The sequence below is a fragment of the Periplaneta americana genome, chromosome 6 (assembly GCF_040183065.1).
Source record: "Periplaneta americana isolate PAMFEO1 chromosome 6, P.americana_PAMFEO1_priV1, whole genome shotgun sequence".
NCBI lineage: Eukaryota > Metazoa > Arthropoda > Insecta > Blattodea > Blattidae > Periplaneta > Periplaneta americana.
The window spans coordinates 91,461,689-91,486,823 of record NC_091122.1 but is presented as its reverse complement, the minus strand read 5'-3'; the positions used below and the strand labels follow the sequence as shown (position 1 = coordinate 91,486,823).

Sequence of the window (25,135 nt, the reverse complement as noted above, 5' to 3'; positions counted from 1 at the left end):
AAATTTTTGAATTATTGCTTAGATATGTACAAAAATGTTATCGTACATTCTTTACATAATATGTAAACTATTTAATATTACTAAGAATATGTAAAAATTTGTAAAATTAAACTCAATTGAAGGGTTCAGAACCATAGTGGACCAAGCGCCATTTACTAAAACAGTAGAAAAATGGTTAAAATGAAGTTATTACCGTAATTCAATGGAAACATATAGCAAGTAATATAAAGTATACACATTAAAACTAAACGATATGTCAATCTTCATTAAACTATGGTATTCACTTAACTTTAACCCTTGCTTTCTCACTATGGCTCTGAACCCTTCAATTATAACCATATCAGAACCGCAAATCGACGACATTGTTCATTTTCAATAAAGGAACGGATTATTTAATGACTTAGGAAGCCGGGCACTACTAATAACAATGATGATGTGACAGGTGGACCTATTGGAGAAGCAGTCGTTCTGTGAGCCTCTGAGACCAGCCACAGAGTACGGCGACCTGCTCATGTCTCTGTGCTACACGCCCAACGATAGTCTGACAGTCACCATCCTCAAGGCGTGGGATCTGCGCTCCATGGACATCAACCTCAAGTCAGGTAATATCTTGACGTAGACTTGAACATAAAAGTGACAGTTTGCAAACTATAAGCTTCGGAAGAAAATTTTAAGTCAAATTAATTAATCACGTGATCTTAAGTCCAGAAACATTCTACATAGGCCTATTGGCTGCTTTATAGCTCCTTGCATTTTATTATTGCTTGTTTGTCGTTGGAAAATCGAAACTACATAGACTACATTAGTTACGAAAGATAAAACAAAGTATTCTGATGATGCAAAAATAAGCATTTTCAAGATTTTCACGGAAATATACGTTTTCAGAACTTATAATACCGAAAAGTGACTTTGAGTATGCCATCTTCAATCTGTAGCCTATATAGCGATTTTTCCTAAATATCGGTCGGATTTTGTTCATATTCATTATCTAATAGTCAATTTATCCTGGAAAGATGAAAATATTACAATTGTTAGTAAAAATGTATGGGTAATAATTCGAAATAAAAATCACACAGTGAAGATCTACTTCAAGGTTTGGCAAACGTTTTTCTTCGCGATTTTCTGTATTACGTAGAATAAAATAGAGCAAAGTGATAGGTCTTTGATAAGTGATATTATTATGCAAAATGAATTATTTATATTTTTGTTGTGAAATTTATCAAAGTGCCGAGCTCTCTAGCCAAAAGATGCAGATAGCTGAGATTTTGAAGAGAATGCACCTTGTTTATTGTGCGAGCATCACTGGACCTTAACGTTTTTAATAATTGCTATGCTCGAGCAAGGCCTAATAAATTTTAATATTTATAATTCTTTTAATGTTGATTTTCGTAAATTAAAATATTATAAGAAATAATTAGAACATCTATATACATATATAATTTATATGAACTTTGTGCAAAATTAATTGCATATACCTACTTTAGCCGTAAATTGTAGCCTATGAATGAAGTCAAATGTCTTACCTTTGGAACTACAAGGAATGTCTTTCGTGTGCGATCCAGGAAAAGAAAGTTCATATTATTCAGATACATATTAAGTCATTTCAATTATATTACGTATTTTGGATAATTTATTCAAAGGAATATTTATAACCAGTAATACCATATTCAACATGTAAGTAAAAGAAATCATTGCTTCTTCTTCTTCCTCATATTTTAGGATAAATTCTGTATTTTCCAACTTTGATGTCTTAATCCGATGTTGGTGTCCAACTTTCCTTCCACCGTTTAGCGGGTCGTCCCAAAGGTCTTGGGGTGTCCAACTTTCCTTTTATTGCGATTTTCGGGAGTCGGTCTTCCGTCATCCTTAATACATGGTCCCTCCACCCTTTTCTTCTAGTCTTGATCCATTTTGTCACATCCTGCACTCCATATTTTATCCTAATCTCATCATTCATCTGTCTGTCATATAACGTAACGCCAGCAATGCTTCGTAATGTCCTCATTTCTATTGTTGTCATCACTTTTGCAGTTTTTTTTTGTTTCTACTCGAGTTTCAGTTGCATATGTTAATACTGGCCTTACACACGTTTTATATATTCTGATCTTGCTTTCTATGTTAATGTATTTATTTTTCCAAATTACATCCCTTAAATATGATTGCGAAACTGTAAATCGGTTTCGGGTACGTTCCATATACAGAGCTATTATTATCAGAGGTTCCAGAAAAGAGCGGCAGGCCAGTCGGCCATGCCCTGCGTGGTTTCCGCCGCGCGCTAACCGTTTGTCCCGCGCAATCGATCTCCAGTAGCCATATGGCATTTAGTGTGCTTAGAAGTCGTGCAATGAAACTCTCAATTCTTCAAGTGTACAACGTTAGTGTATAAAGTTTAGTGATTATTGTGTATTTAGATAATGCCTAGCAACAAATTCTCATTGTGTGAATGTGTGTATATGTACAATACGTACATAAAAGACAGAATGTCGTGTGCGAAAACAAGACGAAAATTTCGAATAAAGTTTCCAAACAGACTTGTGCCTTATGCCAAAACTTTTAGACGATTCACTAAAAGATTTAAAGAAACAGACTCAGTGAAGAATTGAAAATCAAGCAGAAAACGTAGTGTTCTTACGCGGAACGATTGTCAGTTTATTTCCAACAAGATTCCGCCACTGCTCATACAGCTGTCGTGTTAATGAGGGAATTGAGGCATATTTTCGGTACGAGACTAATCAGTAATAATTTGTGGTCTCCACGAAGCCCAGATATAACACTCTGTGGCTCTTATTTATGCGGAACACTAAAAGGTAGGATTTATAGGAAAAATCCTCATTCTATAGATGAACTGAAAGACTATATACGAGAAGAAATCCAAGCTATCAGTGATGTGGAACTTCAAAGTGTTGTTCATTCGTTTATCAGAAGATGTCAGTTGTGTGTGGCGGCCATTTTCAGCAACGACTGTGAGCGTGATAAGTCCAAATTATTGAACATTTATTGTTAGTACTGTTATATATTGGAGAAGCGCCGGAGAAATGGTTATGCGCGCGGCGGAAACCACGCAGCTGGCCGGCCGGCTGCTCTTTTCTGGGACCTGTGATAATAATAGCTCTGTACATACGATCAACGGAAATTTCGCGCAAAAATTTTGTCCATCGTTCAAATGTTCGCTTACGTTATTCCACTTCAAGATCGTCTCGATTCATTTTTCGTGAAAGTAAATGTTTGTCTCTTCAATAAATGTAAATTACGTTTATTCGTTCGCCGTCTATTAGTCGATTGCCTATCTACAAATATCAAACTAAGTACCGGTATCTGTTAAATAAATCTTGGGAGCAATGAAGTCAAAATAATGGAATATATTGTTACTGTTGTAACCGTGGATACATGTGGCTACATTACTAATATTCACTTTTCAAATCATATTTTAAATTCTTGTGCACTGTATAAGACCTACAATGGCTCCGAAGAAAGTAATGTCTAAAAACAATAAACTCATAATATACTTATAAATGAAGGATATTATTATTGGCATTACTCCTGTACCAGAAATCACACGAAAAAATACTGGCGTCGCGGAAACAGATCAACATGCAATTCAAGATGTACTACAAAATTTAGATAGGAACATGCCATCATCTATCAACGTAATTTAGATGCACATCTTCATCCACCAGATAGTGCAAAAATATAGCCGAAAGAAGTTGTTCAGAACATAAAATATTTGGCAAGATATTCCCCTAACAAGAATCCTAGCGAGATTATAGAAAGTAAGTACATCAGATGTGCAAAACGGAGAAATGCTAGTAAAAATTATATAAGGTAGGTACATCAGATGTGCAAAACGGAGAAGTGGTAGTAAAAATGCCCAAGAAGAATGTTTTAAAACGATTTATAAGCCTACAACAAAACGGGATAAGACCTCCAATATATTCCTGCTGATTTAAAGGAGGTAACCATCATTCATTCATGCACTGTGAAAGTCTAATGAAAAACTTTGTCTATGACAGTAGGCTTAGTAAATACTGTATGATTCTAATGGGAGAGTAATATTATATACTGCAAACTACATAAGAATACTTGCTAGGAGTGACAATATTCTCCGATGGTACCTTCAGAAATGCCCCCAGGTAATTTTACATCTCTTCACAATACATGGCATACGTAGGCTATGGTTTATATTAGTGTCGTGCATTTCAAGCGCTATGTTCTGTTCAAGTTTGTCGAGCGTGACAAGAACCGAAGTCTGCTTTGAAGTAGCGGATCTATCCAGCTCCTTCGAATTTGCCCCTTCAAGCTCGCTGGCATCTCCTATTCTCCCCTCTCAACCCTTCATGCTTTCAGCTGCGTATGGATTTTAGAACAAATCTTGTTTGTAATGTGTTGTTTGTGAGGAAGTTATAAATGAACGAATGAATGTATGGATTTTAAGGTTGCTAATGTGTTGGTTGTCATGGACAGCGTGATTAAAAAAATTAATTCGCATGTGAATTAATAGTAATATGCGTTACAAGAGCGGTATGTTGAAGTTTTCATGCTCGAGGAAAAGTTTGAAAAAGCGAGACGTAGTTGAGCTTTTTTAATTTCCGAGAATTGAAAGAAAACATACCGCTCGTGTATCGTACATTATTTTGTGCGAAGATCGTTTATTACATACCTGAAAGAGGAATTTCTAATTAGTTGCAATGAAATCTCCATCTTGGTTTCTGTTCAATGACGGCAAATTTACAAAACAAAAATATCTATCTTCAACATTGTTACTTTAAAATGTTTTCTGTGTTTACTATACTCCAGCAGGCCGTGATATACGTCTGTCTTTTTTTTCCCTAGTCTATGATGAGTCTGGAATCTTGTTGATTTTTTCACGGCTTCCTTAATGTTACTTGCATCACGAATGCAGTAACTTTAGTGGAGTTGTAGAGTTTACTTAATTTTTGCAAATATTTAAAAACAATAATTAACAGTGCAATTTAGGTGAAATTGCAATGGAAAGTTTCCAATTTATAATTATTACTATATTGAACGTCTCTAAAAAATAATGTTAAAAGCCTAAAGCAGTAAAATCAATATGTCACTTAAGCGGTAAGAAGAGGGAAATTGTTATGTGTGTTAGGTTGGGAATACTGAATGTGGAATTTTAGACTTTCCGCGGATTGGTTTTGTGCGGAAACCAAGCAAATACGCACGATCTCGCACAACAACTTTTTATTCAATGCTGTGAATAAAGCCATTGTTTAGGTTGCTGAGGATGGTGAAAGGAAGAAAGAATTCCATTTTTTTTACATTATTTTGATTTGCATGTGGACAAAAATTAGCCTATACAGTACAAAGGCCACATTTTTTTTTTTTTAGTGGACAGAACTAATGTGGACGAAGATTCTCAGGTGCCGAAATATAAAATTACGAAACTGACCAAGGGACTAAATAACTAAGTGACCAAAATACTAAGAACGAAAATGATTATAACTCGCAAATCACACCAGAAAGTACTATATTTGCCAACTTGAGGACACTCACGTTTCTTAGTTATTTTTAAGATATCGCTTTCAAGGTGTGAATTGAAAGATGATTTTTTGTTTTCAGATCCCTACGTGAAACTGTGCCTCAAATGCCCAGATAGGAGGGTGGAGAAGAGGAAAACAAAGATCGTCAAGTGCACCCTCAACCCCGTTTTCAATGAGGCTTTCACTTTCAACGTGACGTACACGAACGTGGAGGACAGTTCGCTAGAAGTCGTCGTGATGGACTTCGACAATATTGGGCGCGATGAGCTCATTGGTCGAATTGTACTCGCAGGTAAAGGGATCATATAACGCGTTCCCATTGTTTCACTGGACAAGCAGCGTGTAGTCAGTTTTCTTTATACAATAGCGGGTACTTGATTTTGCGTCATTAGGCGTTGCCCTCGGCTCACCATGGGAGGCAAACTACTGGTAAGCACCGTATGATGATTAATGGAACTCCGATAGGGAAAACGGGAGTATTCCGCGAAAATATACCATATATAACAATGTCTTTGTCCAATATAAATTTCACATCGCCCACCGGGATTCGAACTCTGATTACCAGCGTGGAAAGCCGATGCTATAGCCGTTCGGCTAACATATCCTAACAAGTAACGTGGTAGCGTGAGTGTAGTTACATAATCGCTGGATCTCTACGAGTGCCATAAACTGGCTGGCTTTTCAAGGGTCGAATTCTTGATGGAGCCTTACACTTAGGCTCAAAGTAGCCCATTGTATATCTTATATGTTCCAGTCCGACAGCTGGTCGGAGTGTATTCCTGAATGTGATGCTGACAGGTAGGCTTTCTGCCTCAACCCTGACAGAGCCAGGTTCCATCCCAGACGAGTATCTGATATAATCCAGGATCCGGAGCCCCTGCCCTTAAAGCCTATATCAGCATGGTAAACCGTATCACCTCCAAGATTGATAGGTGAAATTAGGGGAGGTGAAAAATGTTGATGGAATGAAAGTGAGAAACGAGAATGCCCCGAGAAAAAGTCTGAAACGTCTGTTTTGTCCACCGCTCGGAGATCGGACCCGCGCTATCTAGATGAAAGACCAGCATGCTAGCGCTAAGCCACAGAAGCAGTATAAGCTGTAATACCTACATGGTTGTGACTGCAACGTTTGAATGCTTCAAGATGACTCATAATATTAAATATATAATAAACAATTTTTTTGTAGTGATTTCAACTAGTTTTGACATGTAATCTCTATACTCGACCTGTAAATATGTTGTTTAGTCAACTGTCCGAAGACAGATCTGAACCTCATAAATAACGCCATAAGGCATCACTCATGAGGCAACGAAGCCAGAAGATAATGGATAGAGTCGTCATTTCCTTTCCCCCCTCCATTGCATACACCGCTGACTAGCTATCTATTACACTAATCAGACTTCATATGTATAAAAACAATTGTTCTTCCTCTGAAACATAATTATCTTCAAGTGAGATGTTCTGCCTGATAATAGGTGTACATATCAGCCAGAATCTCAGAGGTAAATAATTATCTTCAAGTGACATGTTCTGCCTGATAATAGGTGTACATATCAGCCAGAATCTCAGAGGTAAACCTAACGTATAGGTATGAACAGAAAAAATGAAAGGATTTCGTGAAATGAAAATACGACTTCGGTTGCCACGGAAATGCTTACGTCACATCCGATAAAACGTGGCTAACGAGAGACAGGCTACGGCGCGACGTGACATTCTTAGTCACAACATGACCAACATTGAAGAAGTTTATACAGAACTCTTACAAAAGACCTTTCCAGTTTCTAACACATGTCATTTACGTTCTATGAATCTGAGGTGCAAGAAAATAGTACCAATGGAAAGAGAAACTCAAAAAGTTTAGTTCCTTGCCTTAAAGATGTTCCATATGGCCCCCTTGGTAATATGGCACACATTAAGCCTATAATCAAGTTCCACGTAGGTATGCGAATTTTCCGACCCCCAGATTCTGAGGTTATGTCTGTTCATCTTACCAGAAAGACGAAAAGTGGCTTCGTCAGAAAACACCACGAAATGAATAAATTCATAATCGTTTTCAATTAATGTCTGCATACTTATGCACTCTGTCGTCTGTTTTTAGGGCTTGCAGTAACTGTAGTCGGTACGGATGAAATCGCAATCTCAGAATCTAGTGGTCGAAAAATCCGCATATCTACATGGAACTTCACTATAGGCTTGATGTGTGCCGTGTTATGGAGGGGGGACACATGGAAGATCTTTAAGGCAAGGAAATAAACTTTTTGATTGACTCTTTGCATTGGTACTATTTTCTTGCACCTCAGATTCATAGAACGTAAATTAGATGTGTTCGAAACTGGAAAGATCTTTTGTAGGAGCCCTGTATATAAGTGCATGTTTCACATGAGTTTAATATAGCAATTCCTTTCTTTTTTTAGAACTTTGAACATGTATTTATATTAGGCGATTATCACGATGACCATGACTAGACCATGATAATCATGTGACTCCGATTCGCGCTGTAGCCTGTCTTTCTCGTTAGCCATGCGATAAACTCAACAATGTGAACAAGTCTATTCATACAAAGACGGGAGTTCGCATATATACATAATCAACTTGGAATAATTTATTATAATCCATGGGGGGGGGGGAGAAAGGGTTGCAATATATTAAAAAAAATAATGTTATTCAGTTGTGCCTTGGTATGGACAAGAAACAAATGCCTGATCATACATACATAGCTATAGAAAGTTAATACAAGCTTGGCATTATTCGCATACAGATGGATAAGTAACAACAATAAATATTTACGGGATATTCTCATGTGCTTATACTACTGTTGTTCAAAAACAGGTCTTTACTAAGTCTTGACCTCTTAATAGTACATTCTACTTGGAGGGATGGCTGTTATTCCTTGTTTATTCCTTTCCTTTGCTTAGATATACTACAGCAAATTGTAAAATTGTATTAATTTATCCTAATTCTTTATAGACGTTACACGCAATCACAAGGACTTCCTCAATTTTCCTGTCATTTTTTCTAGTCAGTTACCAGCGTATTAATTTGTGAACGTACGTACGTTATTGGTGATTAATGATTTCGTAAGATATAATTTTATGAATTATAAATATTTCGAGGTATAATATTTTACCATTATCTATACTTTTTGAAAAATATTTTAAAATAAATAGGCGTAGAAAAATAGGAAATCAAGAGATGTTACGTGTATGTGTCTCTGTGTCTGTGTGTAAGTGTGCACCGAGGGGAAGGGTGACTGTCCATCAGCATGTAGGTCGTACAGGATGTTTTATTATGTGTACAATCCAGAATGTAGAAATGATATGAATGAGTGACCCTTTTCAGGACCGAAGATACTGTGGAGATGGCACAGAAGTCCATAACCAATCACTCCCCTAACATCAATAAGCGGCCACGGAAAGAAGCGAGGAGCGCTATAAGCATCCCCCGTTTAGCAAGTTTACCCGATTAGGGGCACAATCGTGAGAGTTGTACAGAAAAGCGATAATAAATAACCGTCTCCACTCGGCGTCACCGCATTTCATACACCTCACCCTGAAGCTACTTTTTATTTTTATTGTTTCTTTTTAGTTGGTTACATTGTTCTACAAAAAAAAATAAAAAATAAAAAAATAAAATAAAATTATTTTTTTCTGGAGTAACAGTTTTGTGATTCTTACAGAAATGTGTGCGCTGAATTCGAATTTGTATTCAGACTTTCTCTGTCAGGTAGCCTACATAGTTCTTGGGTTTTCAGTTTTTTTTTTCAAATATTTTTCACATCGTATATTGATATCGACAAAATTGTAACTACGAGGGTCATATTGAAAGTCATGAGCAATCCATTGTTATAAATCTTAATTTTTATGTTTTAGATAAACCAGGTAGGATCATCTTAATTTACAGATTTTTCTGTCACTTTTTAACATAGTCTCCATTTCTTTGCACACATTATCCCCGTCGTTCTGTAAGTTTGAAAATTCCCTTGCTGTAGAAGTCCGTTCCATCTTCCCGAAGACACTTACGCACTGTTTTCCGGATGTCCTCCAGCGTCTCGTAGCGTTGGCCTCGCAGCTGCTCCTTTACAGAACCGAAAAAATGGTAGTCGGAGGGTGCCAATTCGGGACTTAGGGAGATTGCGGAAGAATTTCCCACCCAAATATTCTGATTTTCTCCACGGTGACTCGATCAGTGTGCGGTCACGCGTTATCGTATTGCAGGATGATCTTCTTCCCAGGGCGTTTCTCGCACAATGCACGACGGAGCTTCAAAACTGTCTCAATATATCGAACAGAATTCATGGTCTGTCCAGTTTCAAGAAATTCAACCAAAATGCAACCCAGAACTCATCAACTCTTTCCTTGTTACGTTCCGTGGAGGCAGTTCGAGGGCGACCGCTACGAGGCTCACCTTGGATGCTCGTGTTCCCATCTTCGAAATGTTTCACCCATCTCCTAACACTGCTGGCGCCCATGCACACATCTCCGTATGCACGCTGAAGTCTGAGGTGAATTTCAGCAGCAGATTTTTCTTCTTTAACAGCACGCTGTCGAAACGAACCATCGTTGTCGACCATTTCGCAAACATTGCCTGTGATCACATAATAGAAGTTAATGATGTCACAATATGTCAATACATAGTGTAAAGTCTGTAGATTATGATCATGTAATCGTTTTTGCTACATTGTTGAAATTGAAATTATAGTAATGTATTGCTCATGACTTTCAGTACGACCATCTGTATTACTATTCTAATCATGCTTAAAATTACAGTATGTAAAACAGCATTTAATACATTATTCAACAGAAAAACTACAACATATATCATCTGCCGTACAAAAAACTTAATGAAAATTAGGAAATTTGAACAAAAATACGTTTCTATTCCCCAAAATTTATAGAAGGTCTTATTTTTTTCTTGTGTGATGAATATCTTTTCTGTTTAATATACTATTTCAGCAGTAATCAGCAAGCATTGTAGGTGTCCACTTTCCCTCGTACCGCTTTTCTATAGCTCTTCTTCTTCTTCTTCTTCTTCTTCTTCTTCTTCTTCTTCTTCTTCACAGTAAGTTTCCAGTTACATTCTTAAAAAATGTCCATGCTCGTTTTTCTTTCGATGTTAGGTATACTTCGTATTTGAGTCTTGCTGAAGTTCTCTAATTTTGGGGCGAACAAACACTCTTTCCTTTATGTTTGCTGCAGAAAGACGAGGAATTTTTTTAATGATGTATGACCCCCTTCCAGTTGGCCTTTACAAATTGTTTAATAAGGCCTAGCTTGATGTAAAGAGGGAGAAGAAGCACATCTTAACTAGCCATCAGTTTCTCACGCTCTAATACAGCGTTTCTCAAACTATGGTCCGCGGACCATCTGTAATCCTCGAGGTCTGCCCTTGTGGTCCTTCAAAAAAGACAGAAGAAAAAATAAAATTCAAACGAATTGCGTATCACACTATAGCTTAAAATCTCAGCGTTTCGAAATGACACATGGCAATAGAATTTCACTTTTTCTCCCAGTACTGCATTTTATGAAATTATTACCCTATCCGTCTATCGAATTCCCATTCTACTCTCAGCAACAAAAAAGGGATTTAAAGCACTATATACGTGGTGTTTCTCGACATCTTTTCCCTGCACATCTGGCGCCGCGCCTGTAACTCAGCCAGGGACCACCCGAATTCATAAAAATTTTAAAATATAATTATACTGGCATTAAAATATGTTACGAAAATGATCAGTTTTCTTTCGAAGGGAACAAGAGTAAGGTGGTCCGCGGAACTGCTCTGACTTTAAAAAGTGATCCCCACTTCAAAAAAGTTTGAGAAACGCTGCTCTAATATATATTTTTCTCCCACTTTCCAATTTCATTAAGGCCAAGTAAGAGAACTCTTTCTTATTTAATGGAAATTTCTATCACGACTATTCAATCCACATAAGAAACATCCATACTTGGTAAAGTCTCGTTGCATAACCAATTATTTTCAGATCGACACAAATATTTCATTTATGCTCATTGTATTAAATTAATATAAGTATATATTACTTTAATGTACCGAAGTACATATGACATTTCCATGCAGATATTCTGCGTCATCATACGATGAAAGAGTAATGGAACAGAGAAAAATTCTCTCCGGCACCGGAATTTGAACCCGGGTTTTCAGCTCTACGTGCTGATGCTTTATCCACTAAGCCACACCGGATACCCATCCCGGTGACGGACAGAATCGTCTCAGTTTAAGTTCCAACTCTTGGGTTCCCTCTAGTGGCCGCCCTCTGCACTACGTCATAGAGTCTATGAACGTAGGACTGAAGTCCACACATGTGCTGAGGTGCACTCGTTATGAGTGACTAGTTGGCCGGGATCCGACGAAATAAGCGCCATCTTAAATCACGATGTGATTTACGCATATCATATATATTATTTTAATGTACCGAAGTACATATGATATTTCCATGCAGATATTCTGCGTCATCATACGATGAAAGATAATGGAACAGAGAAAAATTCTCTCCGGCACCGGGATTTGAACCCGGGTTTTCAGCTCTACGTGCTGGTGCTTTATCCACTAAGCCACACCGGATACCCATCCCGGTGTCGGACAGAATCATATGTCGCAGAATATCTGCATGGAAATATCATATGTACTTCGGTACATTAAAATAATATATATGATATGCGTAAATCACTTCGTGATTTAAGACGGCGCTTATTCCGTCGGATCCCGGCCAACTAGTCACTCATAACGAGTGCACCTCAGCACATGTGTGGACTTCAATCCTATGTTCATAGACATCTATGACGTAGTGCAGAGGGCGGCCATTAGAGGGAACACAAGAGTTGGAACTTAAACTGAGACGATTCTGTCCGACACCGGGATGAGTATCCGGTGTGGCTTAGTGGATAAAGCATCAGCACGTAAAGCTGAAATCCCGGTGCCGGAGAGAATTTTTCTCTGTTCCATTACTCTTTCATCGTAATATAAGTGTATTTTTCAAACTATCATCAAAACTCTCTAGTAATACTAGCATAGACAATTGGGATGAAATTATATTCCCATTGTGCAGTAGAACTCTCTTCAAACTAATTTTGAAAGTATATATAATAAGAAGGAAACTCTGATTGAGGTTCTGGCTGATATGTAGGTTACACCTATTACTAGGCAGTACATCTCACTTATGTGTCAGAGAAAGAACAATTGTTTGTATGCGATACATCTGAAGTCTGATTAGTGTAATATGTAGCTAGTCGGCGATGTATGCAATGGAGAGGGAAAGGAACTGGTCATCCTATGTTATTATCTCTAGGCCTAGTTGTCTCATGAGTGATGCCTTGTTGGTTCACTTGTGGGGTCCAGGCCTGTCTTCGGACACTTGACCAGGGTTGCCAGATACAGGAATTGGAACCGTCATACCAACATATGAAAATTGTCGTACTTCAGCATAAAACTGCTTTCTAATATATATAATTCTAGTCCACCGCTGTATACCCAGTAATGGTTAGCATGTCTGACTGTGAAACAAGCAGGCCGGGGTTTAAATCCTGGTTGAGACAAGTTACCTGGTTGTTGAGGTTGTTTTCGGGGTTTTTCCTCAACCCATTAAGAGCAAATGCTGGGTAACTTTCGGCGCTGAAGTCATTTCGCTGGCTTTATCACCTTCATGTCATTGACGCCAGATAAGCATCGCAGTTCATAAAGAATCGTAAAATAAACTTATATTTATACATATAGGTTATGTCTACCGGTAAATTTTAGTTCTAATTAGGAATATTATTAATTATTGTTCACATCCACAATGGCATTCAGCATTGAAACAAATCACCACCTATTTCTACATCATCAATACTGTCATCGACGTAAAACGTGCACGATGCCGCTTGGTTAGAAACAGCTTTGTTGTATTTAAAGTCAGCAGAAATTTGATCTTTGGCGACAGATATTTTAGTATCGATCAATGCGGCGCTCAAAATTATATCAAATTAATTCAACTACAGTCGACTCAAACCCGACACAAATACTGTATGACTTAAGTATTTGTGTGCACTCAAAGTTGGGTTCTGGCGTTTTGTCAGTCCATTTGAGTTGTGTGGATATAAGGGAAAAATTGTGACAGTGACGTGTATAGTTCCTGGGATAGCTCAATCGGGAGAGCATTCGTGCGCTAAGCGAAGGGTCCCGAGATCGATACCCGGCCCGGGACTAATTTTGCCTTGAAATTGATATGATATATGATATGATATATTTCGTCACAGCACTTCTTTACATGTAATGGTGTACCTCACATTTCTGTATCCGGTACCACCATTAACATATTATTACAATAACACATTATTTGCAGTACACGTCTACACAAATACAACCAATTACACTATGTACCTTTTTTATTACTTGTTCGATCTCCCCTTCAGTATTTCTCCTACATTTCGTTTGCTATTCTCGATTTGTTCCTTAATCCTAATATATCTAATATTCTATACTACTTTCACACTCCTCTAACTACTATTCACTAAAATCTCAATTTCAATTTATCTCTATAAATTATCATATTGAATTATTTGTCCTATTTGTTCTTTCACCTTTTCTCCTTCTTTCTCTTATATTCATTTACTGTTCCAACGTTCAAATGTTAGTACTAATTTTATGCTGTCACTTGTTCACTTCTCTTAACCCTTTCACTTTCTCACTATTCTGCTTACACTTAATCCATTGTCACTATTCTCACTTCCTATAAATAGCCTACTTATATTTTATTCAACACATCTGCTTATACACTTCTCTCTCCCCTATACTTCTCGATCTTTTCCAGTTTCACTTTGTTTGCACTTTTTGATCACATCCACATTTTTTTTAACGTATCAAATATCTCTGCTATATCTTCAGCTGTCGCAGGTTTTGACCTTTCTTTATTGTTCGTCTCTGCCTTATTTCTGTCTTTGTCTGTCTTTCTATTTATTTCTTCTTCTATTCCTCTTTTATTTTTTCCCCCCACGCTTTCACTTTCACATACTAGATTTCCACTTACACTCGCACCCTTATTCTTTTCACTACTTTCTGTCCTATCATTTCCTGAATCTTGGTTTTTCTTTTTCCTTGAAATTATTCAAACTTGTTTTACAGGGAGCTACTACCTGAAAGCCAGATTTGCACCCTTAGCCTTTGTTCCGAGGCTTATTTTGGGGTTTCTTAACACGCTAAGTTAAATTTTACAGCAAAGATTATTATAATAAAGGCTCAAACTTTTCATTCAGGGAGGGAGTACCTGTGTTACAGTTGTACTGGTGTCTTAAGTTAAAATTTTACAACAAAGATTATCTTAAAATGGACTTAAACAATACATTAAGAGCGGTACCTATGAAACAGCAACATTTTCAACTAAAATTTTACATCAAATATTATTGTAATATAGACTTAAACATGTGAAGAATAGTGCCTCTGATACAGTAACAATTAAATTAAATTAGGTTTTATTTAATGACGCTCGCAACTGCCCAGGTTATATCGGCGTTGCCGGTGTGCCGGAATTTTATCCCGCAGGAGTTCTTTTGCAAGCCAGTAAATCTATACAGTAACATTTTAAGTTAAAATTTTACAATAAAGATTGATGTAATATAGGCTTAAACATTTCATTAACAGTAGTGCCTGTGAAATAGTGCGGTAACATTTTAATTTAAAGTTTACAGCAAAGACTATGTTTATTCTTTTGTAATACACAACACAGCTCTACTCTTGAATTAATTCTTTTGCACAGTACATCTTGATTACACAACTTTTAACACTATATCACTTAGAAATAAAATAAAATATGTATACATTACTTTCACGTATTAATTTGAACTAGGTTTAAAAATACCTTAGTTGACTAGTTATACAGATATACAAAAACACACCCACAACAAATCCTCAACACACAACTGAATTTCAGAACACATACACTATTTGACTCCACACTACACAACACAAATGCACTCCCACCGGGAGCGAAGATAACTGTAGACGCAAGGACCACGCAGTTCTGAACATGGCTCCCAAGTCGGACCTAGACAACTAAGCTATTTTTAAACCTAGTTCAAATTAACACGTGAAAGTAATATTTCATTCTTTTATATGTGTACTGTGGTTTCTGACCTTAACCAGAGAGTAGTCTCTAGTCTCTTTCGAATCGTACAGCACCACGCGCCACTACTCTTCGTCAAGTCATTTGGCTCTCACTGCACAAACTCCATAGCCTACTCACTTAACTTCAAAGAGTAGTGGCTAAGATTCCGGTCTGCAGTAATAACACACACGTAACTTCATTTTATTCATTTCTGAAATAGATCAATCTCTTGAATAGCTCTGGGGACTAATAAGCCCAGAAAGGAAGTCAATTTCTCCTTTTTTCTTCTTTCATTTTACGAGCAAAATTTGTTACATTACTGTCACGTGTTTGTAGTTACATCAATGGCGGAAGTCATATCTTTAATAAATCACAATTTCTGTCCATATTTTATGGAGGAAAACTGTGACTACAAAATAAAGAAGTGTGCGTGCGTGCGTGTGCGTGTGTGTGTGTGTGACTAGGAGGACTTTATTCCATCTGAATAAAAACCAAACAAAAAATAAAATTATTCTCTTAAGTTACAGTTGGCAACTCGGGAGCGCTGAAACTGAAAAGTCTTCTTCTTACATACTTACTTACTTACAAATGGCTTTTAAGGAACCCGAAGGTTCATTGCCGCCCTCACATAAGCCCGCCAGTGGTCCCTATCCTGTGCAAGATTAATCCAGTCTCTATCATCATACCCCACCTCCCTCAAATCCATTTTAATATTATCCTCCCATCTTACGTCTCGGCCTCCCTAAAGGTCTTTTTCCCTCTATATGCATTTCTGGATTCGCCCCTACGTGCTACATGCCCTGCCAATCTCAAACGTCTGGATTTAATGTTCCTAATTATGTCAGGTGAACAATACAATGCGTGCAGTTCTGTGTTGTGTAACTTTCTCCCTGTAACTTCATCCCGCTTAGCCCCAAATATTTTCCTAAGCACCTTATTCTCAAACACCCTGAACCTATGTTCCTCTCTCAGAGTGAGAGTCCAAGTTTCACAACCATACAGAAGAACCGGTAATATAACTGTTTTATAAATTCTAACTTTCAGATTTTTGGACAGCAGACTGGATGATAAGAGCTTCTCAACCGAATAATAACACGCATTTCCCATATTTATTCTGCGTTTAATTTCCTCCCGAGTGCCATTTATATTTGTTACTGTTGCTCCAAGATATTTGAATTTTTCCACCTCTTCGAAGGATAAATCTCCAATTTTTATATTTCCATTTCGTACAATATTCTGGTCACGAGACATAATCATATACTTTTTCTTTTCGGCATGTACTTCCAAACCGATCGCTCTACTTGCTTCAAGTAAAATTTCCGTGTTTTCCCTAATCGTTTGTGAATTTTCTCCTAACATATTCACGTCATCCGCATAGACAAGAAGCTGACGTAACCCGTTCAATTCCAAACCCTCTCTGTTATCCTGAACTTTCCTAATGGCATATTCTAGAGCGAAGTTAAAAAGTAAAGGTGATAGTGCATCTCCCTGCTTTAGCCCGCAGTGAATTGGAAAAGCATCAGATAGAAACTGACCTATACGGACTCTGCTGTATGTTTCACTGAGACACATTTTAATTAATCGAACTAGTTTCTTGGGAATACCAAATTCAATAAGAATATCATATAATACTTCCCTCTTAACCGAGTCATAAGCCTTTTTGAAATCTATGAATAACTGATGTACTGTACCCTTATACTCCCATTTTTTCTCCATTATCTGTCGAATACAAAAAATCTTATCAATAGTCGATCTATTACGCCGAAAACCGCACTGATGATCCCCAATAATTTCATCTACGTACGGAGTTAATCTTCTCAAAAGAATATTGGACAAAATTTTGTACGACGTCAACAAAAGTGATATTCCTCGAAAGTTACCACAGTTGGTTTTGTCCTCCTTTTTAAAAATAGGTACAATTATGGACTCCTTCCATTGTTCTGGTACAATTTCCTTTTCCCAAATAGCAAGTACAAGTTTATAAATTTCGCTATATAATGCACTCCCACCCTCTTGTATTAATTCTGCTGAAATTTGATCGATACCTGGAGACTTGTACTTTTTCAGATTTTCTATCGCAATTTCGACTTCTGAAAGCGTGGGTTCGGGTATAAATGGCTCAGCAGTTTGTATTTCAATTTCGTCCCGATCATTTCTATTTGGCCTATGTACATTTAGTAGTTGCGCAAAATAGTTTTTCCATCTGTTTAGGATTGATGGAGAGCCTGCAAGCAAGTCACCATTCTCATCCTTGATCACGTTTACCCTTGGCTGATATCCGTTCTTAAATTCCTTTATACCCTTATATAAATCTCGAATGTTTTTATTCTTACTATTTGTTTCTACCTCATTCAGTTTTTCCTTCAAGTAACCGTCTTCTTCAGCTCTATTATATACTATATTATTCAATGTTACTCGAGCTCGCATGAAAATGTATGACATTTTCTGTTTTTTTAGTAGGTTATTTTACGACGCTTTATCAACATCTAAGGTTATTTAGCGTCTGAATGAGATGAAGGTGATAATGCCGGTGAAATGAGTCCGGGGTCCAACACCGAAAGTTACCCAGCATTTGCTCATATTGGGTTGAGGGAAAACCCCGGAAAAAACCACAACCAGGTAACTTGCCCCGACCGGGAATCGAACCCGGGCCACCTGGTTTCGCGGCTAGACGCGCTAACCGTTACTCCGCAGGTGTGGACGACATTTTCTGTTTGTCTGCTTGGTTCGTCAGATATCAGTGAAAGTTTGAGAAGCCAAACTAGATGAAAATCTGTCAGGCTTGAACGAATATCGCAAGATCCTACAATTATTTCATTCATGTATATTCAATGGTCGAATTGGAAATCAATTACTGCAAGTATGCACAGACTTGTCTTGCGATACTATTTTGGGGATTTCTTGAATAAGACATTGCTCTCGCACAAGAACTAAATAACGTACTACTATGTAAAACATCACGCACTACTGCAGAAATGTCTAAGAGAAGGTACAGAGTGTGACGACACTAGTGGTTAGCGTAATTGATTTGTCATCAGCTTCACTAAATAACAGTAAATTTTAAATTTTTACTGCCGGTATGCTTATTTAGATCTTATTTCACTTTCGTTATGCCATACCGGTTCATACCGACCCAATTCGACCACTGTGTACATTAAAATTTATTAGAATCATCTAATGTAAACAAAACCCACATTGACAATGTTTATATTATTTATAATATACTTTCAATATCAAACCCCATTTCTTCCATACTACTTGTCGCTGTATGTCGAGAAGGGCTTAAAAATGTTAAATGAATTGAGATTCTCAGAGCGTATTTCGTCGGCTGCTACTGTACAATGAGGTGCGGTACTTTTTAACAAAATCGCCGCTCACATTAGGATTTCATATTTGTTAAAATTTGCTGTGAAATTCGGTAACTAGCTCTTACAATTTTTTCAATATTTATATCGGAAAGTTAATTGTCTCTAATGTCTTTCAGCTCTTGTATAGCTTCATTACTCGTGTCTTTGCTAAAGAAAGTCATGGTGATAATTATTATTGCGGAATATTCATATGAGCAGGCTAAAATGCCATATCACATTAAAATTTATTACATGTTTAGTTATACATTTGAATCGGTTAATGTTGAAAGGAACTAAGTCCACTTTCTAAAGTTTTGAGATAATCGAAAAAAACTGATTTGTGAATAATCTATCGAAGATTAAACCAAAATATATTGTACACGTGAAATATATGTGTCAATATATTTTGGTTTAATCTTCGACAGATTATCCACAAAACAGTTTTTTTTTTCGATTATCTCAAAACTTTAAAAAGTGGACTTAGTTCCTTTCAACAATAACCGATTCATTTGTATGTCACATATCTAGCGCTATAGTGTCTTTCCTGAACGCAATAAATATTCTATGAGACTTGTCCAGAAAGTAAATTTCCCTGGGACCGTTTACAGAAAGAAAAAACAGTTTCATAGAAAGATTTATTGAAACAGATGCAGCAATATTGTTGACCTATTTTTTAACATATTCTCCACCGGAATTATTATTATTATTATTATTATTATTATTATTATTATTATTAAATCAATAACTAGTAAATAACTGAAATAGTCATAAAAGATAAAAAAATTAATTAAAATGGAGATATAGCGTAGTAATTATTTTATCATTCAAGGGAAGATGTAGGCCTATATATATTGAGGCACGTAGGCCTATATACTAAGAATTATGGTAACACTTGCTGATAAATAATAATAATAATAATAATAATAATAATAATAATAATAATAATAATAATAATAATAATGGTAATACCTGTTATGCCTGTGTATTCGCGTAATGATCTGTAATGAACCGTTGAACAAAGCAACATATTACATTTTCTCCGACAGAACAGCGAATAAATTCCTCTTCACATTCTGTACGAAACCTTCTGTTCCTGCTCGTAGACTACTCTACTCGTATCGGATCAAAACATTACTGTCTCAGCCGGGGAAGGAAGAGTGGGGAGTTAAGGGGTAGACAGCAGTGATCAAATGGGTATTATTGTCCAGGGCTGTGCTAGTTGCTTATCCATCGTAAATTTTTAGTTCATTTCGCTGTAATTTTGTTGTGAAACTGGTGTGCTAGATATATATTACCGGTACCATAAATTCCAATTCAACTAGTTGTAGCTTTGTGGCGAAACTAGTACACTAGATATTTATCCACCATGATGAAACGGGTGTACTAGATATTTATCAATCATAAATAATTCCACTTTGATTCGTAATTTTGTGGTGAAACTCATACAATAGATATTTATCTACCATAAATTCCACTTAAACTCGCTAAAATTTTGTGGCGAATTTGGTACACTAGACATTTATCCATCACAAATTCTAGTTCAATTAACTGTAATTTTGTGGTGAAATGATGCACTAGATATCCATTGTCTATAATTTTCATTTTAAATCATAATTTTATGGCGAAAGCGATAGGGCCTATACTAGATGTTTATCAATCACAAGTTCCACTTCAACTCGTAATTTTATGGTGAAAATTATACACTAGATGTTTCTTTATACATATAAATTGCACTTCAATTCGCTCTATTTTCTAATTAGTTGTAGCTTTATGGCGAAACTGATACACTAGATCAGGGATGTCTTAGATTTGCACTTGATGAACTCTGATAAACAAAGAATGTAGCCTACATGAGGATGAATTATGACGATGATGTTAATGATGATGATGATGATGATGATGATAATAATAATAATAATAATAATAATAATAATAATAATAATGTTAATATCATGTTTAAAATATCAACTTTGTGTATATGTGTTGTAGCAGTGCAACTTCAAATTCAGAAACGTAAACAGTTTTGACGTATAAAATTAATCACTTTTAGCGTGACTTGAAATTTGCTCATAGTTTTTGTTACAGATTCAAAAATATCTCCTCCTCGAGTTCGATCCCTTAGTGAAATGACATCTACAAGATCCCCATGAACATTGAAATCTGAATCGACACTCCTTATGAATATACTACAGCTAGCTGGGCAGTATCTTTACGGTCGGTACTTTCATCAAGAGCTATAGTGAGTAATAAGTGAAAGTTTTCATTCTTGCTATCAGTTGTTCCTCCAAGTTATCCCCCATTTATGATACGCGCTCTGCAAAAATATTACGAGACAAACATATAGATTTAAAATCATTAATGTATTCCGGACATATCCCTTTTGCAACAGCTATGAGACAGCCTTTCACAAATTCTCCGTCAGTAAATAGCTTTGAAGCCGTTGCAATAATTTTACAAATTTTGTAGCTAGCACGAACCAAGCTTATTCTACTAACACCCGATGATGATGGAAGGTTTTCTGAGTTCGATCTTGATTTTAATTCTTCTACAGCCTTTTTACGAGTGAAACGGATAACTGTTCTGGTCCATAAGCTTCAGCATGACGTGTAGAATTAAAATGCCTTTTAATATTATGATGACTAATGTATCCAAGTTCTTTTCTACATATTAAGCAATGTGCCTTTCCGTCCTTTAAGGTAAATAAATATTTATCTGCCCACTCACTATTGAATCGTCGTTCCATATCCATACCAGCCGCCAGAGTTGATAAACACACTGCGTACAGAACACTGCTACTGCGAGCTGACTGTCGTTTCAACTCAGCTACGGTAGGAAACAGTATTAATCGTTTCACAGTTTGAGAGCGCTGTTCGACATCCCTGCACTAGATATTTATCTACAATGATGAAACGGGTATGGGCCTAATAGATATTTATCAATAATAAATTCCATTCAATTCGTAATTCTGTGGTGTTTGGTCAGAACATGGTAACTCCGAAAAAGCTGTTTTGAGATACAAACATTTTTATTTTCACTTTTCCTTTAAAACCCATAATTCTAGTTTACATATATGTGAATGAAAATAACCTAGATTAGGGCACGGTTAATTATATGCTCAATGCTCATGCTTTCCTGTAGCTTCCAAGTAGCCTACCAATAACTGTAGATAGTAGGAAATGGTCATTTTTTTAGTTATCATGTTCTGACCAAACACCGCAGAATTATGTGGTGAAACTCATGCACTATTTAGATATTATTATCCATCACAAATTCCATTTGAACTCGCTAAAATTTAGTGGTGAAATAGATATTTAGTCACCGTAAATTTCACTTCAGCTCATAATTTTTTCATGAGATTGATATATTAGATATTTATCCACCATAAACTCCACTGCAGCTCACACTTTTGTTATGAAACCGATATATTAGTTATGTATCCATCATAAACTCCACTTCAGCTCGTAATTTTGTTATGAAGCAGATATGTAAGATATTTATCTACCATAAACTCCACTTCAGCTCGTAATTTTGTTATGAAACTGATATATTAGATATTTATCCATCATAAACTTCACTTCAGCTTGTAATTTTGTTACGAAACTGACATATTAGTTATTTATCCATCATAAACACCACTTCAGCTTGTAATTTTGTTATGAAACTGATATATTATATATTTATCCATCATAAACTTCCACTTCAGCTTGTAATTTTGTTATAAAACTGATATATTAGATATTTATCTACCATAAACTCCACTTCAACTTGTAATTTTGTTATGAAACTGATATATTAGATATTTATCCATCATAAACTCCACTTCAGCTTACAATTTTGTTATAAAACTGATATATTAGATATTTAGCCACCATAAACTCCACTTCAGCTTGTAATGTTGTTATGAAACTGATATATTAGATATTTATCCACCATAAACTCCACTTCAGCTCGTAATTTTGTTATGAAGCTGGTATATTAGATATTTATTCACCATATACTCCAGTTGAACTCGTTGAAATCTAGTGGTGATGTTGACAAACTAGATAAGCTTATCTGTGCATCATAATTCTTCAATTCGTTGAAATTTCGTGGCGAAACTGATACTCTATACCAGCGGTGGCGAAAATGTAATCGTGCGCCGAGCCACTGTGTAACCTGCAACGTGCAAAGCACCTATGGAGGGAGGCGGACACCCGAAGGGGAAGTAAAGCAATTGTCTGACTTATTAACGGATTTTCATTTTCCTTACGTCAAACACTTAAATATAATTTTATACAGTATAAGGCTACAAACTAATGTTTAGTACGTGTAACGAAGAAAGAAATGAACAATAAATGAACAATATTACGACCTAAAATTAACTGTCTTCAGAATGTCTCTGCGACAAAGTTTCAAAATCAGGAATTATGTCACTTACTGCCAGTCGTAGTTGATCACGAAGGTATTTGTCTGTCAGTCGTGATCTAAATTTAGTTTTTACTATTTTAATTGCTGAAAATAATTTTTCACAAACGTAAGTTGTGGCGAACATGACTTCAACAGAGCAAGCGAAAGAATTAAGCTTCGGATATTTATTTTTTGGCAAAGATTTGAAAGTTCAACATTTGCCAAGTCCTTACATCTAGCTTTCATTTGACATCACATAGTAAATCAGTGAGTTCAAATTGAAGAACTAACCGCATTATTCGTACGTCTGCTGAAAAGGGTCGACGTACAGAGATGATGATGATGATGATAATGATTATGATGATGATGATGATGATTATGATGATGATGATGATGATGATGATAACACTTAACCTTTTAATGTTTCATCCGTAACATGTAGTATAATGCCGTTTTATATTATACAACCGTTTTCCTCGTAATACTTGTGAACAAATCATACATTCCATATTCTCATCATATTGACAGCAAAAAAATACGTCCTCCCATCCTACTTGGAACTTTCGTACATGGTTTCGAGAGAGACATATGCCACTCGCAGGTCAGAGACAAATACTGTACAAATGGAACGGAGTTTGACTCCAGTGAGTGAGAGTGTAGGGATTGGCGGAGGTTAGAAGCAAGCGAAATGCACAGCTATCACTGCGAGCCACAATGTCTCGTGAGTCACGTTCTCGCCACGGCTGCTGTATACCTATACGGCTATTTAAACTCGAATTGCGTGCCTAATTGGTGAAAAAATAATTTCCAATACTTTTGTGTTTTTGCAGGTAGAGATAGTACTGGTGAGTCGGAATGCAGACACTGGCAAGAGATGGTAGCGAATCCGAGAATCACCGTGGTTCAGTGGCACAGACTCAAGGCGGAGCCACGATCGCGGGGGAAGAAGACCACCGCCTGAATCATCCTCAAACTCGTACTTGAATTATGTGCTAGTTGTTTTCCAACATATTGGGAAAACCGATCCATTCGACTGTCCGTCCAGAGTCCCTTGCCTTCCATGAGATTATATTGTGCACAGTTTTGGTGGGCCTTAGTCTCCGACATAGTTTATTTCCACCAATTTCTTTTCTTTTTTTTAGGGTGCAATCCTCCAATCCCAGGACATTTTACCTGCTCGCGTCAAGTCTCTATCATTTAGATTAAAGGGCGCTTCGGATTTCGTACGAGATGTAGTCGTCATCTCCGTAGCCAAGGTGACCCAATTATACAGAGTGTAAGAGGTATAAGTGCCGTTCTTTTCACAGTCGTCGAGGACGGTCTACAGGATCAAAAAATGTTCATACAACATAGGGTCAAAATTTGATAGCTTTCCCAGAAAAAAATATTTCTTCTTATTTTATTTGGGTTATACAGCTTATATCGTTAGTAAAATTACGAAAACAATTACATTAGTAGGTATATCTAGCAAAGAGTTAATAATATTTTAAATATATATTTGTGTGTTCTATTGAGTTTTCGTGAAATTAAATAAAATTGCATGCTTAAATTTGTAAATATTTTGGCGTGAGAGACGTGCCAACATGTTCAGCAGGCAGTACTCTGCACAGACGTACGTACATGTCAGCTACATTCAAGCTCCCTGTCCATAGCTCTACTGCCGAGCGGATGACAGTTCGGTACCAGGTATTCGATAAACAACTTACAATGTCATTCACAGTTTAGGAATATCATATGTTATTAATTTATGGAGAAAGTCGTCGTAATTCAAGTGAGGCAATGTTTTCCGCAATGTAGGTTACCTAATC

General features: G+C 36.6%; 1 protein-coding gene across 1 annotated transcript in view; it reads left to right on the top strand.

The window, feature by feature from the left end:
* LOC138701493 (synaptotagmin-7-like) overlaps nt 1–24,805 on the top strand; it is a 201,282-nt gene extending 176,477 nt beyond the window's left edge. The window contains exons 7-9 of the mRNA XM_069828411.1: nt 443–602; nt 5,584–5,796; nt 24,158–24,805. Coding sequence (XP_069684512.1) covers nt 443–602; nt 5,584–5,796; nt 24,158–24,288 — 504 coding nt within the window. The 3' untranslated portion in view covers nt 24,289–24,805. The remainder of the gene's footprint in view (nt 1–442; nt 603–5,583; nt 5,797–24,157) is intronic.
* Nucleotides 24,806–25,135: the final 330 nt, after the last annotated feature.